This window comes from Cibotium barometz, chromosome 60 (genome assembly GCF_041138505.1).
Source record: "Cibotium barometz isolate CiBa-2024 chromosome 60, ASM4113850v1, whole genome shotgun sequence".
Classification (NCBI taxonomy): domain Eukaryota; kingdom Viridiplantae; phylum Streptophyta; class Polypodiopsida; order Cyatheales; family Cibotiaceae; genus Cibotium; species Cibotium barometz.
In genome coordinates this window covers 2,783,387-2,809,813 of record NC_141105.1, presented here as the reverse complement: position 1 = coordinate 2,809,813, position 26,427 = coordinate 2,783,387, and the positions used below count along the sequence as shown (strand labels likewise).

The window sequence follows — 26,427 nt, the reverse complement described above, 5'->3', positions numbered from 1 at the left end:
TCGCTATTGCAGGAAACTAGGGCACTACATAAATGAGTGCTAGAAAAGGCTAGAGAAGTAGAAAAAGAAAGAATCGGGCATGGCTGTGGTGGCTGATGCATCTGCACACCAAGTGCAGAGAAGAAGGAATCTGTAAGTTTTTCTCAAGATGATTGGACATGGAATGTACATTGCAGTTATGACCCTTCTGTTCATGATGTATACATGTCAGTGGCAAAATCAAAGGCTTGGTACTTTGAAAGTGGTGCCAGTAAGCACATTACTTCACAAAAAAAATTATTCTCATCTCTGGAATCCGTCGTCCCAAGTGCAGGAACCGTCACATGTGCAAATGGTTCCTCATATCCTACCAAAGAAGTTGGTAGAGTTGTGCTCACTACTATGCAAATGGGGATGCATTTACTCTTTCTAAAGTTTTATATGTGCTAGGTATTAAGGAGAACTTGCTGTCAGTTTCAGCCTTAGCCTTGTCATGCTTGACGGGAAAATTTGTGGATGACAGATGTACAATTCATGATAGAAATAATGGTTATTCTATCATTGCCTCAGGTACCTTGTTTCATGGTCTATACAAGATGGATGTATTTGAGAAGTTACAGCATGATGCTTGCTCAGTCTCTACGACTCGTGCTATGAGTGATGCAGAATTATGGCAGACACGATTTGGCTATCTAAATTATGGCAGTTTGTTACGCCTCAAAGGCATGATATGGTGTCTGAGTTGCCAACTCTCTTGAGACCCCTACTAGACATGTATGTGTGTATTCTTGGTAAATGCATTGGGCATCATTTCTAAAGGATGGATCTGTGAAAGCTGTTAAGAAATTATAGCTTATACATAGTGATGTATGTCCACTCCTATGAGGACACCATCTATTGGGGGATATCGCTAATTCGTCACTTTTATTGATGATGACTACTCAAGATATAGCTGGGTGTATCCATTAAAGCAGAAGTCATAGGTTTTTATGTGCTTTAGGCACTTCATATTCATGGTTGAAAATGCATGTGAATGTAAAGTTGGCACCTTTCGTTCAGATCTTTCGTTCAGATCGAGGGGGGAAGTATATGTCCAAGGAATTTCATGCATATATGGCTGAAAAAAGGCATAAGGCATCAATGTACAGTGCCATACGTACCTCGGCACAATAGTGTGGCTAAGAGGAAGAACAGGTTTCTCATAGAAATGGCACAATGTATGGTGAAAGCCCAAGATTAACCTCATGGTTTCTGGTTCGAGACAACTATGTACGCAAACTATGTGTTGAACAAATGCCCTAACAAGGCCTTGCAATCTAAAACTCCTTATGAAGCTTGGCATGGCAGGAAGCCTTCTGTGGCTCATTTGCTTGCGTGCTTTTGGTTGTCTTGCTTATGCTCTTGTGCCTGAGCAACAATGATGATAAGGCACTTAAATGCATATTTGTGGGATACAGTTCAGAAAGCAAGGGATATAAACTCTACCATTCGGCCTCAAAGTGGATTTTGGTAAGTAGAGATGTTGTTTTTATAAAAAAAACTCAGTTCAGTCCATGTTTCATGCAAAAAATAACAGAATGTATGCTCACAGGACGTGTTTGATTCGCTCCTGCCTTTGTTTAATGGAGGGCAGCCATATGTAGATCAATTGAATGCTCAACCAAGTGTTGAAATTCAGCCTTTGCAGGTGCAAAATCAGCCTTTTGATGAGGCAAGTATTGAGAATGTAGTGGATGAGGAGAGAGCAGCCATAGAAGAATCTAGGTGTATGCCAAAATGGCTTGGAAGACATTGAGGGATAGTAAGTTGGAAGCTCCTTTACCTAGCAAAATTTGTGCAGGTTCTCATCATGTAGATTATTCTCATGTGGATCATGTTCTCATTTCTACTTTATGTAATGAGGAGGAACCTATTTCCTTTGAGGAAGCACATGATGATGATCATTGGATGCATGCTATACGAGATGAGTATAACTCTATACTCAAGAATGACACCTGGTATTTGGCAGATCTACCTCATGGGGCAAGCAGGCCATCGGTAACTAAGTGGGTTTACAAGTTAAAATGCAAAGCAGATGGTAGCATTAATCGCTATACAAGGTCAGACTTGTTGCAAAGGGGTATGCCCAACAAAAGGGCATTGATTATGATGAGACCTTTGCACCCACATCTTGTATAACTACCATTAGGTGTCTCATTGCTTTGGCAGCACATCATGGGTGGAATGTACATCAGTTGGACATTAAGACTGCATTCTTGAATGGTGATTTACATAAGGAGGTGTATGTATCGCAGCCTTCTGGTTTTTTGTGAAAGGAGAAGAGTCTAAAGTATGGAGGTTGAAAAAGGCTCTTTATGGCCTTAACAGGCTCCTAGAGCATGGTATGAGAAGATTACATCAGTTGGACATTAAGACTGCATTCTTGAATGGTGATTTACATGAGGAGGTGTATGTATCGCAGCCTTCTGGTTTTTTTGTGAAAGGAGAAGAGTCTAAAGTATGGAGGTTGAAAAAGGCTCTTTATGGCCTTAACAGGCTCCTAGAGTATGGTATGAGAAGATTCATACATACTTTGCAAATGATTTTTGCAACAATTCAATAGAGAGTACCCTCTATGTGAAGAGGAGTAAGGACACATTTTTGGTCATCGCTCTATACATTGATGACATGCTGCTCACGGGACCCGATATAGATAAGATTTAAGATTTCGACCTTTAAGGCTGTTTTGCAGTCATCGTTTGAGATGTTAGATTTGGGGCCGTTACTATTTGGGGATTTAGTTTATGCAGCACAATGATGGCATTGTTATGCTACAAACTAAATATATTCAAAAGCTATTGAAGAGGTTTCATCTTGAAGACTGTAAACCTGTGGTGGTTACACCTATGGAGACAGGTACTCGACTTAGTCTTCAAGATGCAGGAGACTCTTTTGATGCTCTCTTGTATCAGTAGGCTGTTGGATACCTTCTTTATGTATGCAACACGAGAGTAGATATACAGTATGCGGTCTCACAATTGAGCATATTTATGTATAGCCCAAGTATGAAGCATTGGCAGCTGCTAAGCGGGTTTCTCGCTGTTTACAGGGCACTCAGTATTTTGGATTGTTTTATCTAAAAGGAGGTGAGTCATAGCTGCATGCTTTTAGTGATTTATATTAGGCTGAATGTTATGACACACGAGTGTCCACTAGTGGGTTTTGCTTTCGCCTTGGTGATTCATGTATATCATGGCTTAGCAAGAATTAACCTAGAGTGGCCATTTCTAGCTGTGAAGCTGAGTACAGGGCAGCTTTTATAGCTACAGGTGAGTGTGTGTGGCTCAGACGTCTTATGGCTGATTTGGGTGTTGGACAGTCGTCTAGAACTATGATTTCCACTAACAACCGAGCGCATTAGCAGTTGCGAGGAACCCAATGTTTCATGCTCGCACTAAGCACATTGAGGTGCATTACCACTATGTCAGGTAAAGACTCTCTGCCAGCAGAGATCAGCTTGGTCTATGTGCCTACACATGACAACATGGAAGATTTATTCACCAAGACTCTTCCTCATGAAAAGTTTGAAGCTTTTCGTAAAGCTTTGGGCTTATTACCTTTTTAGAATTGATCGGCCATACCCTGTTCACATCATCACTCCAGGGGGGATTTGTAGCATTATATGGTAGTGATGTGTGTGAACACAATTAAGACCACCGGGGTACTTTTTTCCTCACTAGGAGGTTTTTTCCCCTTGCGTATGTACACCCTCTTATCTACTTGTCTTGGGGTGTGTACTTATCTTTTGTATCTGGCACACATTTGTTCGTTCTTCTAATCTAGTGAGTTTGTGTGCTCTCAAGCTTCTCTATCTTGTGTGTGTGCATTATTGCAATCCTAACCCTAATTCCAACAATGCTATGTTGTTGGTGATGTCACCCTTTTGTGGATTTAATCTTTAGCAACTTGATCAAGCCCTATCCTTGATAATATCCTTGGGCCTCGAGAGAGCGTTCCGTGGTTATCTATCCTTGGGTGGCTAGATCAATTCTTCGCCCAGTGTTTCTTCCTCGCTTTGGGATCCATACCAGCTCGTCGTATAAGGTTTGTTGTAGGTTTAGCATATTGGCTCTTGGGATCCATGCCTATTTTTCTTGGTTTACTTTGGCTTTTAGAGATGCATGGGATATAGCCGTTCGAATTGTTCCATGCCTATCAAAATTTATTCTTAGGTGTTGGTGGCAAAGTGGAGGTAGAGCAAGGATTGGTAATTCTTGGGCCATTTTTTGGTTCCTCCTTGATTTTAGGCTTGGGCTTCTTTACCTTAGGTTTGGCTTTTGGCTTCTTGGCTGTTGTTTGTGGTATATATGGGGAGGGTTGGGGTTATCCATCAGCTGATAGAACTTATTGACTCGATCGAACCTGCTTGTAAATAGATTGAGCGATTTCTAGATCTCTCAGGAGATCCGTCTTGGTTCTCCTTCTACAAGAACGACACTCGTGGTTCTTTGCTCAAATTTGATAGTTGTGGTTCTTATTATCCAGTTAATGGTACATTCGTGCTTAGCTGTCCACCCTCTTCCAAGGATGATTTCTTCCGCCATAGTTCTTATAGTCATGACAAAGAAACTACCTTCCACGGGACAAGAGTTCATGTGGAACGTAAGTTTTGCAACACCTTCACATTCATTATATAGCCTTGAGATAGTTTTCACTAAAGCCTTTGTGGGAGTTTGCCTAATGAGATCCATGTGTCATAGGATATGAGGTTTCTTCCCACTCTGATATCTAATAGAGCAATCTTGGTTGTACTCTTTATAGTGGTGGTGGGGAAGTCCAAACAAAGCCTTGTAGGCTTCCCATCTTCTTCTCCATTGCCATTATTTACCTTAGTCATGTGGATAGGTATAATGCCTCTCCTCAATTTAGCTTTCTCCTCATGAGATTTAACTTCTCGTTGTGCCTATTTTTTCCTTTTTATTTCTTTTTGTCCTCAGCTTGTAGGTGGATGGCTTCAAGTTGTTCTTAAGAGAGAGGTCCGTAGAACTTTCGAGGAAGCTTCAATTGTTTTCGAGAGTACTATGCATAAGACCTTATTTGTGATCTTATCTTGTCCGTTTATCAGTGGATAGCAAGGGGAAGACTTACCATGGACAATTATAAATTATTCTAAGAGGAACTCCACCACTTCATTTAAGAAATGGGTCACTTGATCGGTTATGTGTTCTAGGGGAAATCCAAACTTGGTGATGATGTACTCTAAAGAAACTTTGTGATCATCTTGGCATGCCTTCACTGTTGCCCTAGTCTTTGGCCATTTGGCTAAAGGGTTCGACATATTCCATGGCATCACCAAAGAGTGTTGGTGGCCACTACAACCCTACATAGAGGACTTTAAGATGAGCAATGATTTTACCCCCAAAGTGTCCTCCTCCAAGTGACTCTTGCATGAGTTTGTTCAAGAATATCAACGTACTCATCCTCACACACACAGAGTCTTAGGATGTCGTCTCTCCCTTAATTATAAAGTTGCCCCGAAATAAGCATGTAAGGGGCTGCAACCCTGACCAATTATCTTTTCATTTTTTAGGACATCGATTCCTCCAAGGGGAATCTATGGCTTAAGAACCGAGCAATTCCATAGCTCCATCTTAGCTCTAACCTGATTTGAAATGGAGAGCATCTGGGAGATCGTCCTCAACTCTCGTTGGTGGCTCTCCACAAAAGATTCTTGACATATGGTCGGTTCTTACATGGGTTGACCCTTTTCTCACTAAGATAGTGAAATCAAACTCAAGAAGAAGCAATAACCACCATATGAGGCTCCCCATTATACATGATTTGTTCACGCCAAATAGAGTAAGACTTGATGGTCAACATATGTAATGGCAAAACTTCTTTACAGCATAAACACTGAGTGGTCGTATGCTTTGTTTGCCAAAAGGTAATGGCAAAACTTCTTGACAAATTGCTTCCCTCTTAGTGGTCACATAATTATTCTTAGGCTTATTTAGCTACCAACCAGCATAGCAAATTCATGTACTTTTCTTGTGTTGACTTAATACGCACCCTATGGCATAGGCTGATGCATCAATATGCACATGGAAAATAATGTCCCATCTTGGAGCTCTTAGGATTAAAGCTAATACCAAAGCTTGCTTTAGCTTGTGGAATGCTTCCTCGCATTCCTCTATCCATACAAAACAAACATATAGAGGTGTAGCAATTTCAGCATATATCAATATGAACCTTCTATAATACCCCATGTGTCCCACAAATCTTTAGATAGGTTTTGGGCTTTCTATTATCTCAAGTTCTACTATCACTTGACTCTTCCCTTCATTAATGGGGCGATCCCATTTTTGGAGACTATGTGTCCAAGGATTCTCCCATGCCTACACTTAAAGTTAGGCTTTGGATTATGCTAATAGGTTTTCTTTTTATAGTTTTGTCAAAGGATCCTTCTCCTATGGATGATCCCACACAATGTATCTAGTAATATAAGAAACATTTTATCTTGCAGGAGGGGACTTTACCCATTCCTGTAACCCCTCCCCTCTCTTTCCCTCTCCCTCTCCCTCTCCCTCCCTCTCCCTCTCTCTCTCTCTCTCTCTCCTCCATTTGTGTGTGTGTCTCAATTTGTCCTTGGGGTCTTAACTTTGAAAGTCGTATGACTGAATCATTGAAAATAGGATGCATGGTGGTTGTTTGACAATTTCAGTGAAAGGTTTCTACAAGACTAGGTGTTTCTTTTGTGCTTTGCTACATGACAACCTTCTATACGAGTGAAGTGCTCTTTTGGACGGTTTATATATGCTTCTATTTTTGTGAAGGAGCCTTAAGAACTAAGGAAAAAAATAAATAAAAAATTAAAGAAAAAGGAGGATCATATAATAAAGTTGCCACGTAGGATCCACCGCAGTCTCTAAAGAGTGGCGGCTTTCGTTTGTAGAGCATTTTTATATGGGCTCGCCAATCTGCTTTTTGAACAGATCAAGACACATGGTTTACAATAGAACCACGACAGGTTAACGGCGAGCTGCTCGGCGGGATGGATGGTTTTGCAGATCAGAAGTCATCAGGAGTACAGAGGGTGCAGTCTCTAAAGAGTGGCAGCTTTCGTTTGTAGAGCATTTTTATATGGGCTCGCCAATCTGCTTTTTGAACAGATCAAGAAACATGGTTTACAATAGAACCACGACAGGTTAACGGCGAGCTGCTCGGCGGGATGGATGGTTTTGCAGATCAGAAATCATCAGGGTTACTGTTTTCTTTGTTTTTGGGCTATAGCATATATACACTGTGATCTGTTGCTGCTGCCGTTGGAGGACTGAGCATCTTTGTATCCATACTGCCAGCAGCTCTATTGCGTTAACCCCTAACCCAGGTATTTTTGAATCTCAATTAAGATGTTTTTAACTCGCAATCAATCAAGTTATAAAATCTTAAATTTAGATAATTCCTGAAAAACCGCAGTTCATTTTCATTTTCAGCATTTAACCACAATCGTGGTCTTGCGTATGTGTTAGCATGGTCTCTTGATGTGTTTAAGAAACGGGAAACGACCATTTCCGTGATGAGGATTGTGTGCAAGCTTTGGCGAGTTATTTTGTTGACTACTGCCATTCCTCACCCTCATGTGTCAAGTGAGTGATGGAGACAGGACAGCAATGTCTGTGCAGAGCAGAGAGAGTCTAGAGTGGATGGGAAAGCAAATTAACTGCTGAGATGTTTTCATGCATTTTTGATACCGCAAGGAACTAAAGCATCAATACATAGGATTGACTGCAGATCGCAGGGTTGCGATTGCTCTGTCCAAATTCCCAACCATGGGGGATAACGTGTTGTGCTCTTGAAAACATGTATCTCAGGATCATCATTACATGTTTCTGAATGCACGTCATCTTTACTTGGTTGGCTGCCTACTGCCATTAGGTGCCTCAAGGCTCCACCAGCCCTGCCTGCTACCTTATGACTGTGCTGCTTACCAAGACTGCCACGATTTGTGTCATACATGATTGTGAATGGTTTTATCAGGGACCTTGATTTAAACTGATTGAGCAACCAAGTAGTGCATCTAGATATGCTTTAGGTGTGAATTTGCTGTAAGACACATTCCAGGGTGCATCCAGAATGGGCTGTTTGGTATGTCAGAATGATGCCACCATTGGATGCTAATCAGCCTTACATAGTGCGGTTGCACTATCCCAACCCTGTTCTTGTTCTCGTTATTGGTGGTGATCTGGTTCTGCAAGTGCTGAGCCTCCTTGGCCTCTTTGCATTGCAAATATTGATGAGTCCTCAGCCTCCTCCCATTGTCGAGGAAGAGCTGCTGTGGCTTTTTTCATCTTTGTCCTGTTGAACTTAAACTTGCCACTTGGCCATGGCAACTTGCTGGGCCTGGGCTTGCTTCGACGGTGTCTGCTCTGCGTGGGCTTGCTTCTTCATGGCCTCTTGGTCTCTGCCCAAAGTTTCTGTTCTACTTCCTGATGCTTTCCCATCAGTTACATTTTGGCCTGTTGCTGCTGCAACTGAGTTGGTGCCATTCCCTAGCTTTTGCACTCTCATATCTGTAAACAAAATACTCTAAAAAGAGGGGCCATTCGGAAACTGGGCCCAAGTGCCTGTCTTGTGTTCATGCAGACCAAGATGGAGCAGGTTGGGGTCATCTTGGCACTAGACCTCACTCTCATGGGCGAAATGCCTTCAGGTTCTGGAGATCTCTTCAGTATGCAGTTAGTATCATGCCATGTGCATACCTATTCTTACTACACTTATGGCCTCTGTTCCTTTTCTTAAATGGCTCACAATTGCCTGAAACTCTCTGCCAAACCCTAACCTCAGTGTTCTCTCGTAGACATGGCACGTATGGGGATGATGCATGTGGCTCACAGCAAAGGCTTTTCATACCAACATACTGAGTAGGGGAACAGAAGAAGCAAAAATCAGCAGTTTAATAGGTGTAACTAGGGGAATTCTGCACTTAGAATTGACTCACAGTCTAGGACAGTTGTTTGGAACCTTTCGTTGTAACATAAGTGCTCTCTGGCTGATCCACAAGCTGTTTAACAACAAAAAACAAGCAATTTTATTTAAGGGAAGCCAAACTTTTGTGCCAAATGAAAGCCTATATCTGAAGACTATAGTGTTGTAAGGTCTCAAGGACCCAAACCCTAGTCTCTGCTGACAGAGAACCGACTGAGAATCAAAGCTTAGACCCACTCACCTAAATACACATCGCATGAACGCGAGAAATTGTGGCTAGTGAGTCACCACCCAATCGTAGGTTTAGGACCTCGAACCACCCGTGAGCGTGAGGTCTAGTGCCAAGATGACCCCAACCTGGTGTCCCATACCACTAGGCCAAGCCACCCGCTTGTAGCTCCTGGCCGTGAGGTCCAGCACGTCCCTAGTAGCTCTCCTGTCAGCCGTGTGGATACCTCTAATAACTCATAAGTTCCCCCATGGTCACTTATATAGCAATAACCCAACTATTATTGGCCCTTGCTTTATTTATAACCTTGCTTTATTTATAAGCTTTTAGCTATAACTAGTCCCTTGCTATTATCTATTGACCAATGTCCAATCCATACCTCATCCTACTAGCGCCCTACCCTATGTGTGAACCCTCTAGGTCCCCATGCTTTACTAAGCCTTCCCTAATCCTGGGTTAACCCTAACTCTAGTCTTGGCTTAGCACATGCCCCTAACCTTGTGTTACCCTAACCATAGGTTGTCCATTGAATTGTTGAGATTAGGAGCTTTTTTTGGGAGTTAAGATAAACGTAGTGTCATAAGGAGTTTCTATTAAATCATTTGTGTGCCTCTCCTTTGATATTCTATGCAGTCATTTTATTAACTGTGGGTCCTCTATGTTCTCATCACTGCGTCTAACATGAATGCTGGCTCAAACAGGCAAAGAGGAAATTGCCTGTGCTCATCTTGTAGCACCTAGACAATGGCATGGCTGGGGAAAGTCACACTAGGGAACTTCGGTGATATTGCTGGAGCTGTCACAAAGCTAAGCGAAAGTGTAAAGAATATTGAGAAGAATTTTGATTCTGCCCTTGGATTCGATGAAAAGGGGAAAGTCCATAACGGTAGGTTTCTTGGACACAATTTTTGGTGACTCTGGTTCTATGTGTATTGGATTTTATCTGGAATTGTTCCTCCTTTGACTGCCACATAGGAATTACGATTATATTCTCATGTTGAGCAAGTTGTGTTTGGGTTTATCTTCTGTTTGGCAGAAGCTCAAGCTTCCACTGCAGAGAGAAGAACATTATTGGAACCTGTTTTTGCTTTTGTTGGTCAGAGAGATGCACCAAAGGACCTCAGCAAATCAGATATTCCAGAAACGAGAACTAGTCCAGTCAAAACAGAGAAACCAGGTCCAGACAATTTTGTTTCCTATGAGACAGTCACAGCTGATGTTGAAAAGGATGTGAGGAGTCTCTTTGATGAAGACAAGCAGATGTTATCAACAACTCATGAAGCACCTTCTGAGTCTGATATTGGGACTTTGAGTAATGAGGAAAAGATGGAGCGACTGCAGGTTTTGGATAGTGAAACCTTACCTTCTATGCAGCAGCTAGAAGAAGGTGCTGAAGAGACAGCAAGTCAAGAAACAGTGAAAGCAAGTGATAGGGAGGGGAATACGACTGCTGTGGGAATTGTTGATGCAAAGTACAAGGAAAAGGAGGTGCCGCTGCACGAGAATTACCAGGGTGGAGTAAGCTCTGACCCCTCGGATGCTCAACTTGAGGCTGCTGATATCAATCAAGGCATCGAAACAAGCTGCGAGCTTGCTGATGGTCCAGTAACTGCTGCCAATGATGTTGCCGTTCCAACTCTAAAAATGATGGATGACACCAATGAGTCTGTTTCTCTTGTGCAAAATGAACAAGAGACAGTCAATACAGAGATCTCTACCCAAACTGTTCTTTCCTTAATTCCACAGGTTTCTCATCCTGTGACTGAACATGATAAGGGTTATGTTGACAATCTCAAGGCACAGGTGAAAATGCTGGAGGATGCATTGCAAGGTGCGGCGTATCAGTCAAAGGTAACAGACAAGCCCTCTTTCAATCTACTAAAAAGTGTATCGAGCATGTGCAGATTAAAGCCTCAGAAAAGCCTCAAAATTGATGATTGAGAGGCCTTTTCATTTGTTGTGCCACAATGTATTAGATAATCAGGAAATGTAGGATGTCCAGCATGCAAAAGTGATGAGGAGGAGATGCTTCCAAGTCTCAGGGCTTCAGCAGGTGTGACCAGCCAGCTCGTCAGCATGACCTTCCCTCCCCTTCCCCCTCACGGGTGGATGGGTCTAGCCTGCATCACTTGTGTATGCCCTGTAGACCCTAAACTCGTAGACCTTAGACCCCAAACCCTAAACCCTAGACCCTAGACGCTAGACCCTAACCATAAACATTAGATCCCTAACACTAGACTCGAAACCCTAGATCTACTCAACTAAATAAAAACACAGAAAACCATGTTTTGAATTCTATTATCATCTTGATGAGAGAACCACTGATACATGATTGGCAACCTTGCAACTCTCAAAATGCATTAGCAGGCTTGAAAGATGTTGGTTGATATGCTTGAGCATTAAATCATATCTGAATGGTATGTGTATTGTTGTTTTTTATGGTGGATGCTTGCAGGTGAAGGCAGATGAGTTATCAAGGCTGTCGTTGGAAAATGATAATCTCCGATCTACTTTGGAAGATATAAAGGTGCAGCTTTTTTATTGAATGGAACTCTGTGTTTTGTGGGGAAATTTTGTTCATCAGTACCAATTGCATGCTGGTTTCCTTTAGTTCTAAAGCCAATAAAGCATGCCTGAAGCATCATGATTGCTTCACGACAGAATGCAACCTCCCAGTGCAATCAGCCTCTTTTGTGCACAGAATCTCAATGGGATTTCGCCAAGTCAGCATTGATGGAACACGTTGCTGTTTTCTGATTTGTCAGTTGCACAGTATCGGAAGTGTCACTTCAAGTAGCGGATGCTGACTTGTCAATGGGACGGTACAAGATGCATCACATCAAGAAATGATTTCTGGCCTGGCCTCCCCATTGGTCAATCATGATGCTCGCTAGGGAATGTTGGTAGGTTGGCCATTCCCTGAAACGTATGCTGCAGCTTTGCTGCTCCCCATATTCTTGATGGGAATAGCTGCTTGTTTGGAACGAATCATGTCATGATTTGGACTAACTCTTAATCATCGTGTTAAATGAATGGACATTATTGAAGAGTCACACCTTGTCACAAGGGTTACCATGAAAGGACACGCCTTTTTTAAAAGATGACTAGGCCTTATGAATCGTCTATAGAATGAACACAACCCAAGAAAGCTATGCACTTGATGTACATTTTGCAACTCTGGCCAATTCGGAATGGTTTCGATTTTAGCAGGATCCATTCTTACACCCTCTTTGGATACGATATGTCCCAAATAGTGTATCTCTGAGAGCAAGAACTCACTTTTCTTAGCATTTATGAAGAGTTTATGCTTTCGCAACTCTTCAAACACTGTAGCTAAATGAGTCTTATGCTCCTGCTCATTCTTGGAGAAAACCAAGATATCATCAAAGAATACACCTGTGAACTTACGATGGGGTCGAAATATCCTGTCGATCATACGGTTGAATGTTGCCGGGGCATTGGTAATGCCAAAAGGCATTACCAAGAATTCATACAATCCAAAAGCTGTCTTGAATGCAGTTTTATGGACATCCTGGGGTACCACACGAATCTGGTGGTAACCACTCTTAAAATCTATACGGCTGAAACAAGCCGAACCATCAAGCTTATCCAAGATGTCATCTATGCGTGGGATTGGAAACCTGTTCTTGATGGTGAGCTTGTTTAGAGCTCGATAATTGACGCACATGCCTTCTTTTGCACAAGAAGCATAGGAGAACAAAAGGGTGAAGAGCTTGGCTGAATCAAACCCTTGTCTAAAAGCTCATTAACCTGCGTCATGATCTCCTCTTGGTACAAGATCTATACTATGATCCTCCGGTCTCTCAGGAGGTAGCTCTCCTGGCAATGCATCGGCAAAACAATCTTTATAAGCATTAAGAAAATTCAGCCTCTTGAGTCAATACATCCACATTCACATTATGTTGTTCAATTTTGTCACGAACAAAAACCAAGTACGGAGAAAGACTCCTTTTCATTGCCTTTATAATTTGGATGTGAGAGACAACTAGGATAGAATCCCCTTCCTTGTCAGCATCAATGACATGCATGCGGTCTCTATGCATAATGGTGATCCTGTTGGTTTTATATTCTTTGCGGGGCTCAAGCCTATGATGCCAAGGCTTGCCAAGTAATACATCACATCCATTGAGTGGGGCAATCAAGAAATGCTCATGATTCAAATAACCCAGGATATGGATGCGCAACTTTCCAATAAGAGGAGTGACCTATACCTCTTTGCCAACAAAAGCTGCCTCTGCCTCAATTTGGGGTCCCATGTCCCGAATCTCTATGCCTAGGGCGGCTGCCATCTATGTAGAGATGAAGTTATTTGTTGCATAATCATCAAACATGAATAAGGTGGGTTGATCCTTGATTTGTCCCCAAGCTTTGCATACCACTCTCTCTTTGCCATCATGCTTAGTGTTACCCTGCACATCGGGTATGGCATGCACATTTGCCTTGGGTGGCTTGTCTTCATGCTTTTGCTTGCGGGTGGGGCATCGCCTAAACATGTGCTCTTTACTACCACAAGAAAAGCATTTCTCCTCTTTGACATATTGCTCTCTTTGCTCGGGAGTCAAGCCAAACTTATTCTTCTTTGGTGCAATGTCTTTGGATGGGGTACTTTCAGCTTTACCACCCTTTTGGGCTTCCCGAAAGCTCTTTTTAGGTGGTTGTCCAGCTTTTTGCAAGTTTGGGGCAGCCCTCTCTTTGCCCTTAGAACTTTCCTGATCCTGCTTAATTTTAAGCACCAATTGCTCCGTAGTAAGAGCAGATGCTATGCGCTGCTGAAGAGTGTGTTTCGGGTGCAATTCAATGCCCGAACGATAAGTTGGTTGCAATCCGGAGCGAAACTTCCTCTTCCTTTCATCTTTGGCGGAAAGGGAGTTACCTCAAGCAACACTTTCCAAAATTTGTTGACATATTGTTGCACACTTTCATTGTCTTTTTGCTCAAGTCTATTCCACTTTTGGGTGAGAGTTTGCTCCGCATTGGGAGGCAAAAATTGTGCATAAAATCTGTCCTTGAACTCTTTCCAAGTGCAAATGGGATCTTTGGTGGCCTTTTCAGTGATCCACCAATGGGCAGTTGTCCCCTTCAAAAACATGCTTGCATGACGATTTTTAGACTTCTCAGTGAAGTCCTCATCACTAAAAGCAATGTCAAATTGTGCCACAAAAGCAAGCACCTTGGAGGCATCATACTCTCCATGAAAGTCATCAAATTTCACGGACTTGTCCCTTGGCTTGAACTCCTTGAGCTTTTTGGGACGTGATACATGTTCTTCTCTCTTTCTCTTTCCCTTATCCAACAGGGCAGCCCTCTCTGCATGGGCTTCATGGGCAGCTAAATATGTTTCACGAGGCACGGTGGCATGTGCATTATGAATCTGTGGCCCGGATGCATGTGACCTCCCCAAATGATGCAATGTCTCACCAGGAGACAACTCAATGGGCAGTGTCTTTCGGCTTCCATGCCAACCACTCTCTCCATGATATACATCCTTTGAATCCACGAGGCCATCATGTCACCCACTAGCTCCAACATGCACATACTTGTTGCCTCTTGTCCCATGAGGAGTAGATGCATGACGAGAATTGACTGATACCTCTTTCTTGTGTATAAAAGACCTCAATCGTTGAGATGCTGAGTCTCCGTGCTTCAAACGAGGTGGATTCTTGAATACTAACTCTCCATTCTCTCCTTCTTTGAGATCACCCTTGCGGATAAGATAGGAGAGTGCCAACTCTCTTGGCTTCTTGCCCACTTCACGAGCCATAGACTCAAAGGTCATATCCACCATGACATCAGCTTTCCCTGCTTCAATGACACTTTTGTGACATGTGAGGGGTTAAGACCGTAGTAATCACAACCTTAGTCTAACTAAACTGCACTTAATGATGTTCAAGAGATAGACAAATATGTGTCAATGCAATGCAGCTATATTAGATGAATGAATGCGGTTACAATGAGATCCAAATGGATCTGTACTGCTGAATATGCTGCCTATATGCTGAAAATGCGGGATGAACTGCTGTCCACTCTTTCCCTTGTATCCTGGGAAGGAAACGCTGAAGGGAGGCTTTGGAACAGATGCTGAATGCTGACCTGATGATGAAACGCAGATCTGTTGGGCTGAACTGAATGCGTTTGCTGAGGATGATGCTGAGGATGAGGCGTTTGCTGATTATGATGCTGAGGATGATGCGTTGATCTATCTGCTGAGATGAGGGGCTGAAACGCTGATGATCCAGATGAGGATGCGCTTCCCTTGCTGATTATGCTGCTGAGGATGATCCCTAATTGACTGAATGGAGAGGCGCCTGAATATATATGGGTGAGAGGGCTGGTCGGCAAGATGGGCTGCAGTCGGCCAGTACATATCTCCCATAAAATACCAATAAAGCCAGTCGGCTGCCTCATAAATGCCTATAAAATTGCATAAATGCCTGAATAATGCCTGATGACTCATGATGATGCTAATGATGCCATAGAATGATGCCATGTCACTGTACACCTGACTGGTGTGCATGTGACATTCCCCGCTGCTAAACTGTTGCTGGGTGATAAACCTGGCAACCTTCGACTACTCTGCGATCCTTCTCCTCCGAACCACTGCCCCCTTCTGTCTTCTGCTGGGACTGAAGCCGTCTGCAGGAGTGAAATCCTTTGAGCCATGACTCTATGTACTGCGGGAACTGAATGGCAAATACCTGAGTCACCCCTGACCTGCCTCTGGAAACCTTTCACCTACCATCTCCGTCGTACCTGAAGCTCTGAACCTCCTGAGGCGATGTTGGAGCAAACTTCCGTCTTCTGTGGAAGAGAAACCCCCTGCTGCTGCTGCCAGTTGAAGCCCAAAACTTATGTGCTTCTTTGATGATGGATGTCCTTCTTCCCTGAGAGTTCATGGGTAACATGTATGCAGGACTGACTGCTAAGATGACTGTTATGCAAGCCATGTGCAACCCTATATGCTGTGCAAGAATGCAGATGGATGGGTTACTGATGTAGACCTAAGGGAAATTCCCTGAGGGTGGCTTGCAAAATTTTGAGAACTGGGTTTAACTGTGCGGAAGCGATAAAAATGATGACTGACTGAATGACTGATGGAATGAACATGCTCTAAGGCTGGTTACCCTGTAACGCTCTGATACCAATGTGACATGTGAGGGGTTAAGACCGTAGTAATCACAACCTTAGTCTAACTAAACTGCACTTAATGATGTTCAAGAGATAGACAAATATGTGTCAATGCAATGCAGCTATATTAGATGAATGAATGCGGTTACAATGAGATCCAAATGGATCTGTACTGCTGAATATGCTGCCTATATGCTGAAAATGCGGGATGAACTGCTGTCCACTCTTTCCCTTGTATCCTGGGAAGGAAACGCTGAAGGGAGGCTTTGGAACAGATGCTGAATGCTGACCTGATGATGAAACGCAGATCTGTTGGGCTGAACTGAATGCGTTTGCTGATGATGATGCTGAGGATGAGGCGTTTGCTGATTATGATGCTGAGGATGATGCGTTGATCTATCTGCTGAGATGAGGGGCTGAAACGCTGATGATCCAGATGAGGATGCGCTTCCCTTGCTGATTATGCTGCTGAGGATGATCCCTAATTGACTGAATGGAGAGGCGCCTGAATATATATGGGTGAGAGGGCTGGTCGGCCAGATGGGCTGCAGTCGGCCAGTACATATCTCCCATAAAATACCAATAAAGCCAGTCGGCTGCCTCATAAATGCCTATAAAATTGCATAAATGCCTGAATAATGCCTGATGACTCATGATGATGCTAATGATGCCATAGAATGATGCCATGTCACTGTACACCTGACTGGTGTGCACGTGACAACTTTGGACATGGGGATCTTCATGCAAGAATTTCAGCTCTTGCTCCTTTGCCTGCAAAAGCTTCTTCATGTGCTCCAATTCAGCTCTCAATGCATTGGGCTCATCCTCACGCACAGGCTCTTTTCCATGGATGGCTGTCCTATGAATGCACTGTCATAACCTCTCTCAAGAGGCTTGTGCCTTCCAAGCAAGGCATTGGAATCACGAGAAGCACTGGACTGGTCTCTGGAATTTGGCACTTCCAAAGGGTTGCCTTGGCTGTCCATTGAGTCAAGTGTCTGTATTTTCTTCCGATCTTAAAACACACAGTCTCCTCTCGAGAAAGAGAGACGACCGGGCTCTGATATCAATGTAACCGCTCCCTACTGGAGGCCTGACAAATCGGAAGATAGAATACACATATTTTAGATCACTTAACTAAGTCAAACAATGGACAACACTTGCAACATTAAAACTGAAAAAATAACAAAGAATACTTGACACCATCACTGGGGCTTGAAAGGGCCGCCCCTCCTCCCTCCCTTCCCCCCTCAATATTGTTGTATTTCTTGGAGTATTTATTTGTACAAGTGTTCATGGGCCCTAGGCTAGATTTCTCCGTAATAAGGAGTGAATACAACTGGTAAACAATGAGATGTTATCGGTGTAGACCAAGACACACAGGTAATCTCTCCCACCTTTATTGTGTGAGCACCTGCTCTCACTGGTCTTCCGGGACCGTGCACCAACAGGCACGCTCGTACCAACGCTTGGCAAGGTAAAACACCGTGGGGGGAGCAATACTTGGTGCTCCTGAATCAGCTTTGCTCCCAGTTTTCTTGCATACCCCAAATGACCATCACTGGCTCCTTCAAAATATGAGGGTGCGGTCTGGGTAGTCATGGGAAAAAAGTCACCATCTTGATGGCCTTACTTAATGAAGGCAACAGGGTGTGATATTTTGCCTGACAAAACTTATTCAAACAACATTTAATTTTAATTATTACTGAATCTGAAAAATACGAAGATAAATACTTGACAAATATTCAAATTCAATTTCCAGGAGAGAAGCTCACTCTCTTTTTATTGCACTCTCAAATTGTAGGCAGACTAGGCTGGTACAGCAAGTACAACAGGTATTGCAGGTACTGTAGGTACAACAGGTACTGTTGGTACACCATGTACATCAAGTATAAATGTAGTCGGGTACAACAGGCGGGTAGAGTTGGTACAGATGCAGTCGGGTACACATGCAGGTACAACTGGTACAGATGCAATCGGGTACAACAAGCATGTACAGTTGATATATATGTATTCGAGTACAACAAGCATGTACAACTGATATATATGTAGTCGAGTACAACAAGCAAGTACAACTGATAATAACAAGGTGGGTACTTTCCTTCAATCACACTCCCACCAACCATCCACGTGTGGGGGAAAAGAAATACCTCATGCAATAATAACTATAATGTTATTAATAATGTTGGGCACCCTCAATAAACCAAATGTCCAGCCAAGGTTTTAAATGTGTGTGAACACCCAACCTTATAAACATTAAGGTTTATTTGAAAAAGCCAAAAAGGGTAATACTTACCACCTGTTCACACGCCACACCAACTGATCAGCAAGCAAACAGCACACCCACGGTACACTGGGGGTGTCCCCTTCCAGTGTACTGGTGGCACGACATAGCAGGCAAACACACGAGAACAAGTCATGCGAAAACAAGTTTATGCATGCAAACATAAATGCATGCGCACATGTAATGGACGAAATCTCCTTTCATGAAGCTTGTACAAAGATTTCTTGTCGGGCATGAAACTGGCGCGACAGAAATGTGAAGTCCTATCTAAAGGGCAAAACACAAGTCCTGGCACAGGCCTTCCTATGGAGTGACAATCCCAAGACAAGGTCGGCACAAATATCAGTCCTACCATGGAGTGATAGTCCCATGGATAAGACGCAGTCTTGGCCATACATGGGTGGCAGCAAACAGGCTTCCGTCCATATGGCACAATTATGGTCACACACGGGTGGCACACAATTGGTTCCTGTCCATGTGACACCAAATGACTGACCCCGGCGTGGCCACATGTGAACATGGTACAAATCTGGCCGCTCTATGGCGTGACAGTCCCATAGAAGTGGCTCCAGAAATGGAGATGGACCAAATGGTGACAACGGGTCTTCAAGATGCCATATGTGATAGAAAAACTCACTTGAAGCAAAATACTTTCACTTATACCATAAATCCAAAACACCGATGAAATACAAACTTGGGTATTCCCTAGCCTAGGTTACCCACAATTTTCCCAATCTTCAGTCCTAGGTGCTCGGATGGTGTCTCCCCTTCCTTTGGTGACATTTTCATCAAGCGTGCCTCTTCAATTTAATGATCCACAAAAAACAAGGGAGGCAACTGTTCACTTAAGCAAAATTGGTCTTGTTAACCCAAAATTGGGTGCCCTTTAAATCAGCCCCAAATAAGCCTAAGTTTAGCACCCATCCTAAGCAAAAAAAATTTGGCTTTTGTATCTCTAATTGACCAGTCCACATCATAGTAGTTAGGAAACACGTTTTTTTCAAGAATTTTTTTTGGCTCCCCCCCCCCCCCCCCAAATCTAACGCTGAAATCTCTGCGACTCTTTTGATAAAGTTTTTTCTGGTTTCTGTGTGCGGCTTTCCCTCATCAAGGCTGATTTATTTTGTATTGTTTATGAGCATTGGGCGGCGGGCCATGACTGTTGATTCATCATGATTCATGTGACATTAACACTTCACACTTATAAGTTTTAACCTATGTAGGTTCATGTATGGGGTTTTTTTTTTGTTATGGCATGGAATGATGGATGATTGGATCACGGATCATGGATAGTGGACCATGTGGTCTTTGAATCTTGATCATTTGACATTGATAATGGATGATTATATGGTTTTTGTTATTTGTGATTCAAAGACTATAGGCTTCAAATTGATGTTTCCATGTATTCTATGCATTTAGTGTTATTTTTACATATTTTATACAGTATATATTTGAAATTTTGTACATGCAAAAACCTGTAGGTAGGAAACTTGTAGGAAACTTTGGGCTGATTTTACGAAACCCGTTTGAAACTTTTAGGAAACCCGTTTCAAACAACCCCCTAACTACTATGGTCCACATGAGTCCCAATTGGGTGCTTTCTGCCTCACGACCCCCTACACAAACCCAAGATAAAAAATTTGAATTATTTTTTTAATGAGTTCATGCCTTTTTCCATTTCAATTAAAAGAACGGCCACAAGAGCAAAAACTGCAACTTCACCTTCAAACCACGTAACACAAGAAATTTCATTACTTTCATCCTTGTGCATTTGTTTGGTGCCGCCCTATGCATTCCGTGGCCTGATTCTTGCATCCTCCCTATCAACGGTTCCATGCACACGGGTCTTCAAGCAAGTGTTTTTGGTTGCTTGCATCTTGCTCAAATATTCACTTTAGCCCACCTTTTATGGCCGTAAAATTATTGGTGGAATCACTTGGTGTCCCTGACCATAGCCCAATGATTTTTCCATTCAGTGGTGGTAGGGTATGACAGAGGAGCCCTTGGAGCCCTTCGAGTTTAGTTACTTGCAGGACTCCCTCTTCAAACTTTTTGCGGATCCTGCTCCAGTACCTTCTCTCTAGGTGCTATATCACTACAGGATACAAGTAGAGACACCGCAACCTTAGCCATGCTAGTTTAACACGTGGATTTATGAGGTACACACAACTACTCCTCTCTTAGCATGGCAATGTGACATTCAAGTGTAGATTGTGGCTATTTAGGCTCAGTTCACGCACTAACTACTGAGTTCGAGCGGTTGTAGACAAACTGATGTGCTCGTGTGAGTTTAGCTTCCTTTATGAATGCACCACCTCTTGACACCAACACGATCTCTCTAGAGGTAGAAATTGACGATTTAAAGTTGTTTATTGATTGCTACAAGCAAATACTACCGAAAATCCAGACATAAAGGCTTTGGAACCACACATGGGTTATTGAAGCCGGAATGTTCTTGATCAGTTAGTTGTACACTCAAAGTGTACAAGCTTTGCTTGTACTTAAGACACAATGAACCTTTCCGACGCCACATGGAAGATTACCTTTGCCACATCCTTGCTTATGGACATTGCATTTTTGTGGTGGCAATGGTGACTGGAGGATGGGAAGCCTGATACCACGTGGGATAAATTCGAGCATGCCATCTATAAGCAATTTGTTGTTCTTGCCAATGCAGATTCATGATCTTGTTTGTGCCATTTCTCTGGCATTCTATATATCCCAGTTCACTAGTCTATCATTGGAGATTTCCACTTTGTCCCTAGAAGCATGCTACATGCCTTATCAAGGGACTTACCCCACAATGCGCGTAGATGTTCTCAAATATACCCACCTTCTTTGATGCTATTTGTTATGCTTAACACATTGCAGATATCTTTCAGCCTCCATGGATATCCTCTTCACAAGTTCATCCTAACACTTCAAATTCCGGCAATGGTAGTCATTTCGTTTATCACGTAGCCAAATCTTCTTTCTATGGTGGTCCTCAAATCGTCCGAGTTCATAGAATAACTTTCAAAAACCTCATCACATAAATGGGTCATCTTCTAATCGATCTTTGCGCCAACAGTCAGATCAACCATATTGATCAAAGCGTGGGCGAGAGTCACGAGACTCTGGTCGTGACCAATCACGCAAGCTAGGTCTGCCTCCCTATGGCATTGACAAGGGTACTCATCATGACAGCACATTCTGCAGCACGAGCCAAGGTTTGCTTGCCCCACTGGTGAATTTACAGGTGCCTCTTGCTTATCACACCCCCCTAAAATCACAATTAACCTTCGGCACCTAGCGACGTGTGATGCGCCCGCCTGTGAATGCTGACATCTGCACAATGCTGACGTGTCTGTTTCTTGTTGTCTTCCCTAGCTCCATCAGCGCTGCCTCCCCAAGATTGTGAATGCCTGTTCCATACTACCAGCATATTTTCTGTTGATAAGACTGGAACATGTGTTGGGTTTTATGCTGTGTATGCACCCAGAGGAGTGCTAGTGATCATCAGTAGATTACTCGGGCACTTTTTACTTCAGTTAGTGGAGGTTTTTTCCCCCAGTTTAGCTCAGTTTCACTTATATGCAGTTTATAAGTGTTTTGGTCCACCCGGCACATTTTATGGCCGGACATGTGAACACTTATCTTTAGGGTCACTATTATGTGGCTATTGTACTTCACTTTTTCATTAAGCATATACTGAAGTCGTGTTCTCTCTCTGTGTTGGTTTCCACGCCTGCTTGAAGCTTCTGTAAACCCTAACCCTAACACTTCATTGCCTTCATTTGGTATCAGAGCATTGAAGGCTTGCCTTGCCCTGCCCGTACACTGCCAAGTTTTTGTTGCTGCTGCCCGTACAGCACCCGTACATCACTGCCCGTACACCTGAGCGCCGCCTGCAGTATTCGTACAGCTGCTCGCCTGCAGCAGCTGCCGTACCTGTTCGTTGCTGTCAGCGCACGTGTACCAGCCCCGTATACCTATCAGCGCCTTCAGGTACTGTACCTGCCCAGACTGCGCCGCCTTCAAGTACTGTACCTGCCCCGTACACCTATCAGCGCCGACTTCAGCATCTGTCGTGCAGCATTCAGTGCTGCGTACCTTCTGTTGTACCAGTCGATTGTACCTGCTTCGACTGTACCTGCTGTGCCCAATACGACTTCATGACCTGCAGAGTACCTGTTCGCATTGTTCAGTACAGTGCTCCGTCAGAGTACATCCACTGTACTTCAACTGTACCTGCAGTCTGCTCCGTACAGTAAACTGTACCTGCACAGTATAACAGTCATTCGCATTGAAGTCAACTTGTACCTGCTAACATCACACTGTGGTAAGCATTAAAGTTTTGAATATTGGGCATTTTTATTTTCTCTGTGAAAATATACAGGCACAACAGGCAGATTTTCTAGCAAAGAACTATACAGGTTTTTTGCACAGTTTGGGTGCAGTAAATTTGGGCATTTTTGGGGCATTTTGGCATTGACTCAGTCTTTGGTGCATTGAGCTGCACCTTCAGAGGATTGAGAGTGCAGGCATATTTGGGTGAACTGTATTCAGTGGAGTACAGTTATTTTCAGGGTTTCTGCTATTGGGTTTTTTGATAAACAGGTACAACATTGTGCGTAAGCATAATGGCAAATCAACAGCAAAGTGATGTATTCACATATTTGTCTAAGGAAGACAAATTAGATGGCACGAACTACTCCTTGTGGAGTTTTATGCTGAAAAATGTGCTTGTGGCAAAAGGTCTTTGGGATTTTGTTAGTGGTGATGAACCACGTCCAGGTCCATTGGCTCCAGAGACTCCTCCCCAAGGGGGTGCTCGTGGACGAGGACAACAGGTACAGGCTCCAGGACAGCCATTGCCTGTTCAAAGAACAAATGCTCAAAAGACATGGGATGCCAGGGATGCACAAGCTTTGTCACTCATTGCATTGTCAGTACAGAGGTCCATTATACCTCATATTCGTTCAGCTGGCTCTTCACAGAATGCATGGGTGACTTTGGAGCAGATGTATGCTGCTCGTAATGAGGCTAGGATCTCATTTTTGAAAAGAGAGCTGGAAAATCAGAAAATGAATGAAGGAGATGATATGTCCAGCCACTTAAACAAGCTGCAGGATTTGAGAGAGCAACTCATCAATGTGGATGAGATTATTCCTGAGACACAGCTTGTGTCCACCATCTTGCACTCTTTGCCAAGATCTTACTTGGCTTTTCATACCTCTTTGAACCTCAGCATGAGGAATGCTGTTGAACCCCTCAAGTATCAGGAACTTGTTGCTCTCTTACTACAAGAGGAGCAAATGAGGAAGAATATGAATATGAACACAAATGCTGAACAAGCATTTACTACAGGTCAAAAGGGGAAAGGAAAAACTCAGCCAAAGAGTTCAAATCAAAATTCAGGTGATGGTGGTTCTTCACAGGATACCAAGAAAGGTGATGGACAGCCCAAGAAGAAGGGCAAATGTCATTACTGTAAGAAGCCAGGTCACTACATCACTGAATGTAGGAAGAGGATTGCCAAAGAGAAGGCAAAGGAAGCTGGGATGTCTGTTAATGATGCTTCTAAAGCTCCTCCAGAGACTGCTTCTTTTGTTGAGGACAGAGATTACTGTTTTTATACATGCAGCTATGATGCCTCTTGGTCTTCACAGGCACTCAGTTTGACAAAGCATGCATGTACTTGGTATTTTGATAGTGGTGCCTCAAAGCATATTACATCTCGCAGGGATTTGTTTAGTCATGTTGGCCCTGCCCCTGTTGGCAAAACTGTTCAGTGTGCCAACAATGCTTCATATCCAGTTCGAGGCATTGGGGAGATTCAGCTTACAGCCATTGATGGCTCCATTCTCCGCCTTACAGATGCCTTATATGTACCAGGGATAAAGAAGAATTTGTTGTCCATTTCTTCTTTAGCACATTGTGGTATGCAAGTCCACTTTGATGATGATAAATGCATGGTCAGAGACAAAGCTAATGCCTTGACCTTGATGCTTACTGGTACATTATGTCATGGACTTTATCAGTTGGATGCATTTCAGCCAGTGGATCAGTCTGCTTATCATGCATTCACTCTTACTCCAGCTATGGTTGATGCGGAGTTATGGCATGCTCGCATGGGGCATGTAAGTTTTGGTAGTCTTATGCTTATGCAGCGACAAAACATGTTTGCAGATCTACCTCTCATGGAGAAGCCTCCAGATCACATTTGTGAAGGATGTATTTTGGGAAAAATGCACAGGTTTTCCTTCCCACGTGATCAGGCTTTAAGAGCAACTGCAAAGTTGCAACTTATACACAGTGATCTTTGTGGTCCCATGCAAACGAAGTCATTAGGTGGTTGCTTCTATTTTGCAACATTTATTGATGACTTCTCTCGTATATGCTGGGTCTATCCTTTGACACAGAAATCACAGGTATATGATGCATTTTTGGCCTTTGTAGCACTTGCTGAGACAGAGTTGGGATGCAAGGTCAAGACTCTCCGTTCTGACCGAGGGGGGGAATATATGTCACATATGCTGAATTCCTTTCTTGGGAGTAGAGGTATAAAACATCAGTATACTACTCCTTACACTCCAGGTTATATGACCCACTATCCAGGAAGATATTCACTAGTCGGGATGTGATTTTTGATGAAAAATCAGAAATATCCATGGCTGGTTATGAGGCAAATCAGGCTGAAAATGATGTGTTTGAAGGTCTACTACCTATGGAATTTCATTCCACAGTTGGTGATCCAACTAATGAGGGTACAGGACAGCCAGCAAATGATGTAGGTGGTGCAGAAATTCAGCAGCAAAATGAGCCAGAAGTTGAACCAAATATGGGGCAGCAGGCACCACAGGTCAGACACATACCTAGATGGTATTTGAGGACATTACAGGACAGTCATTTAGAGAATCCTCTTGCTGGTCGTACTCGTAGGGAGACAAGGACCAATGAGCATGCACACATCATGGATTTGAATCTGGTTATGGCAGCCAGTTTACAGGATGATGATGAGCCTGATTCATTTGTGGATGCACGAGATAATGTGCATTGGAACAAAGCCATGCAGGATGAGCTTGATTCTATTAAAAGGAATCAAACATGGGATTTGGTTGATCTGCCCAAAGGCAAGAAAGCAATTGGTACTAAATGGGTCTATAAGTTGAAAAGACATGCAGATGGATCCATTGACAGGTACAAAGCCCGTCTAGTTGCAAAGGGCATGCACAGAAGAAGGGCATTTATTATGAGGAGACATTTGCTCCTACATCCCGTATGTCGACACTTAGGTGTGTCATTGCATTGGCTGCACATCGTGGTTGGGTTGTTCACACTAGTGGAAATTGTTTCTTTCTTGGCTCTTCATGCATTTCTTGGCTAAGCAAGAAACAGACCACAGTGGCCACTTGGTCTTGTGAGGCAGAGTACAGAGCAGCCTACACTACTACTGTTGAGTGTGTTTGGCTGCGTCGTCTCATGACTGATATGGATATTTCAGTGGAGGAGCCTACACCTATCTATACTGATAGTCAGAGTGCCATTGTTGTGCCCAGGAATCCTGTGTTTCATGCTCTCACGAAACACATTGAGATTTTGTTCGGGAGAGACTCCAGGCAGGAGATATCAGTCTGATCTACTGTCCTACAGATCAGAATGTCGCAGACATCTTCACCAAGGCATTACCACGTCCGAAATTTGAAGCATTCCGCAGTGCTTTGAATTTGTTTTATTTTGGTGGATGATGTACAGTGATCACATATCACTCCAGGGGGGTTTGTTGGGTTTTATGCTGTGTATGCACCCAGAGGAGTGCTAGTGATCATCGGTAGATTACTGG

The 26,427-nt window shown here is 43.2% G+C and overlaps 1 protein-coding gene across 1 annotated transcript in view; it reads left to right on the top strand.

The window, feature by feature from the left end:
- The first annotated feature begins 6,876 nt into the window (after positions 1-6,876).
- GC5 (golgin Putative 5) overlaps positions 6,877-26,427 on the top strand; it is an 82,907-nt gene continuing 63,356 nt past the window's right edge. Inside the window, exons 1-4 of the mRNA XM_086794014.1 lie at positions 6,877-7,345; positions 9,874-10,058; positions 10,209-11,023; positions 11,628-11,699. Coding sequence (XP_086650140.1) covers positions 9,917-10,058; positions 10,209-11,023; positions 11,628-11,699 — 1,029 coding nt within the window. The 5' untranslated portion in view covers positions 6,877-7,345; positions 9,874-9,916. The remainder of the gene's footprint in view (positions 7,346-9,873; positions 10,059-10,208; positions 11,024-11,627; positions 11,700-26,427) is intronic.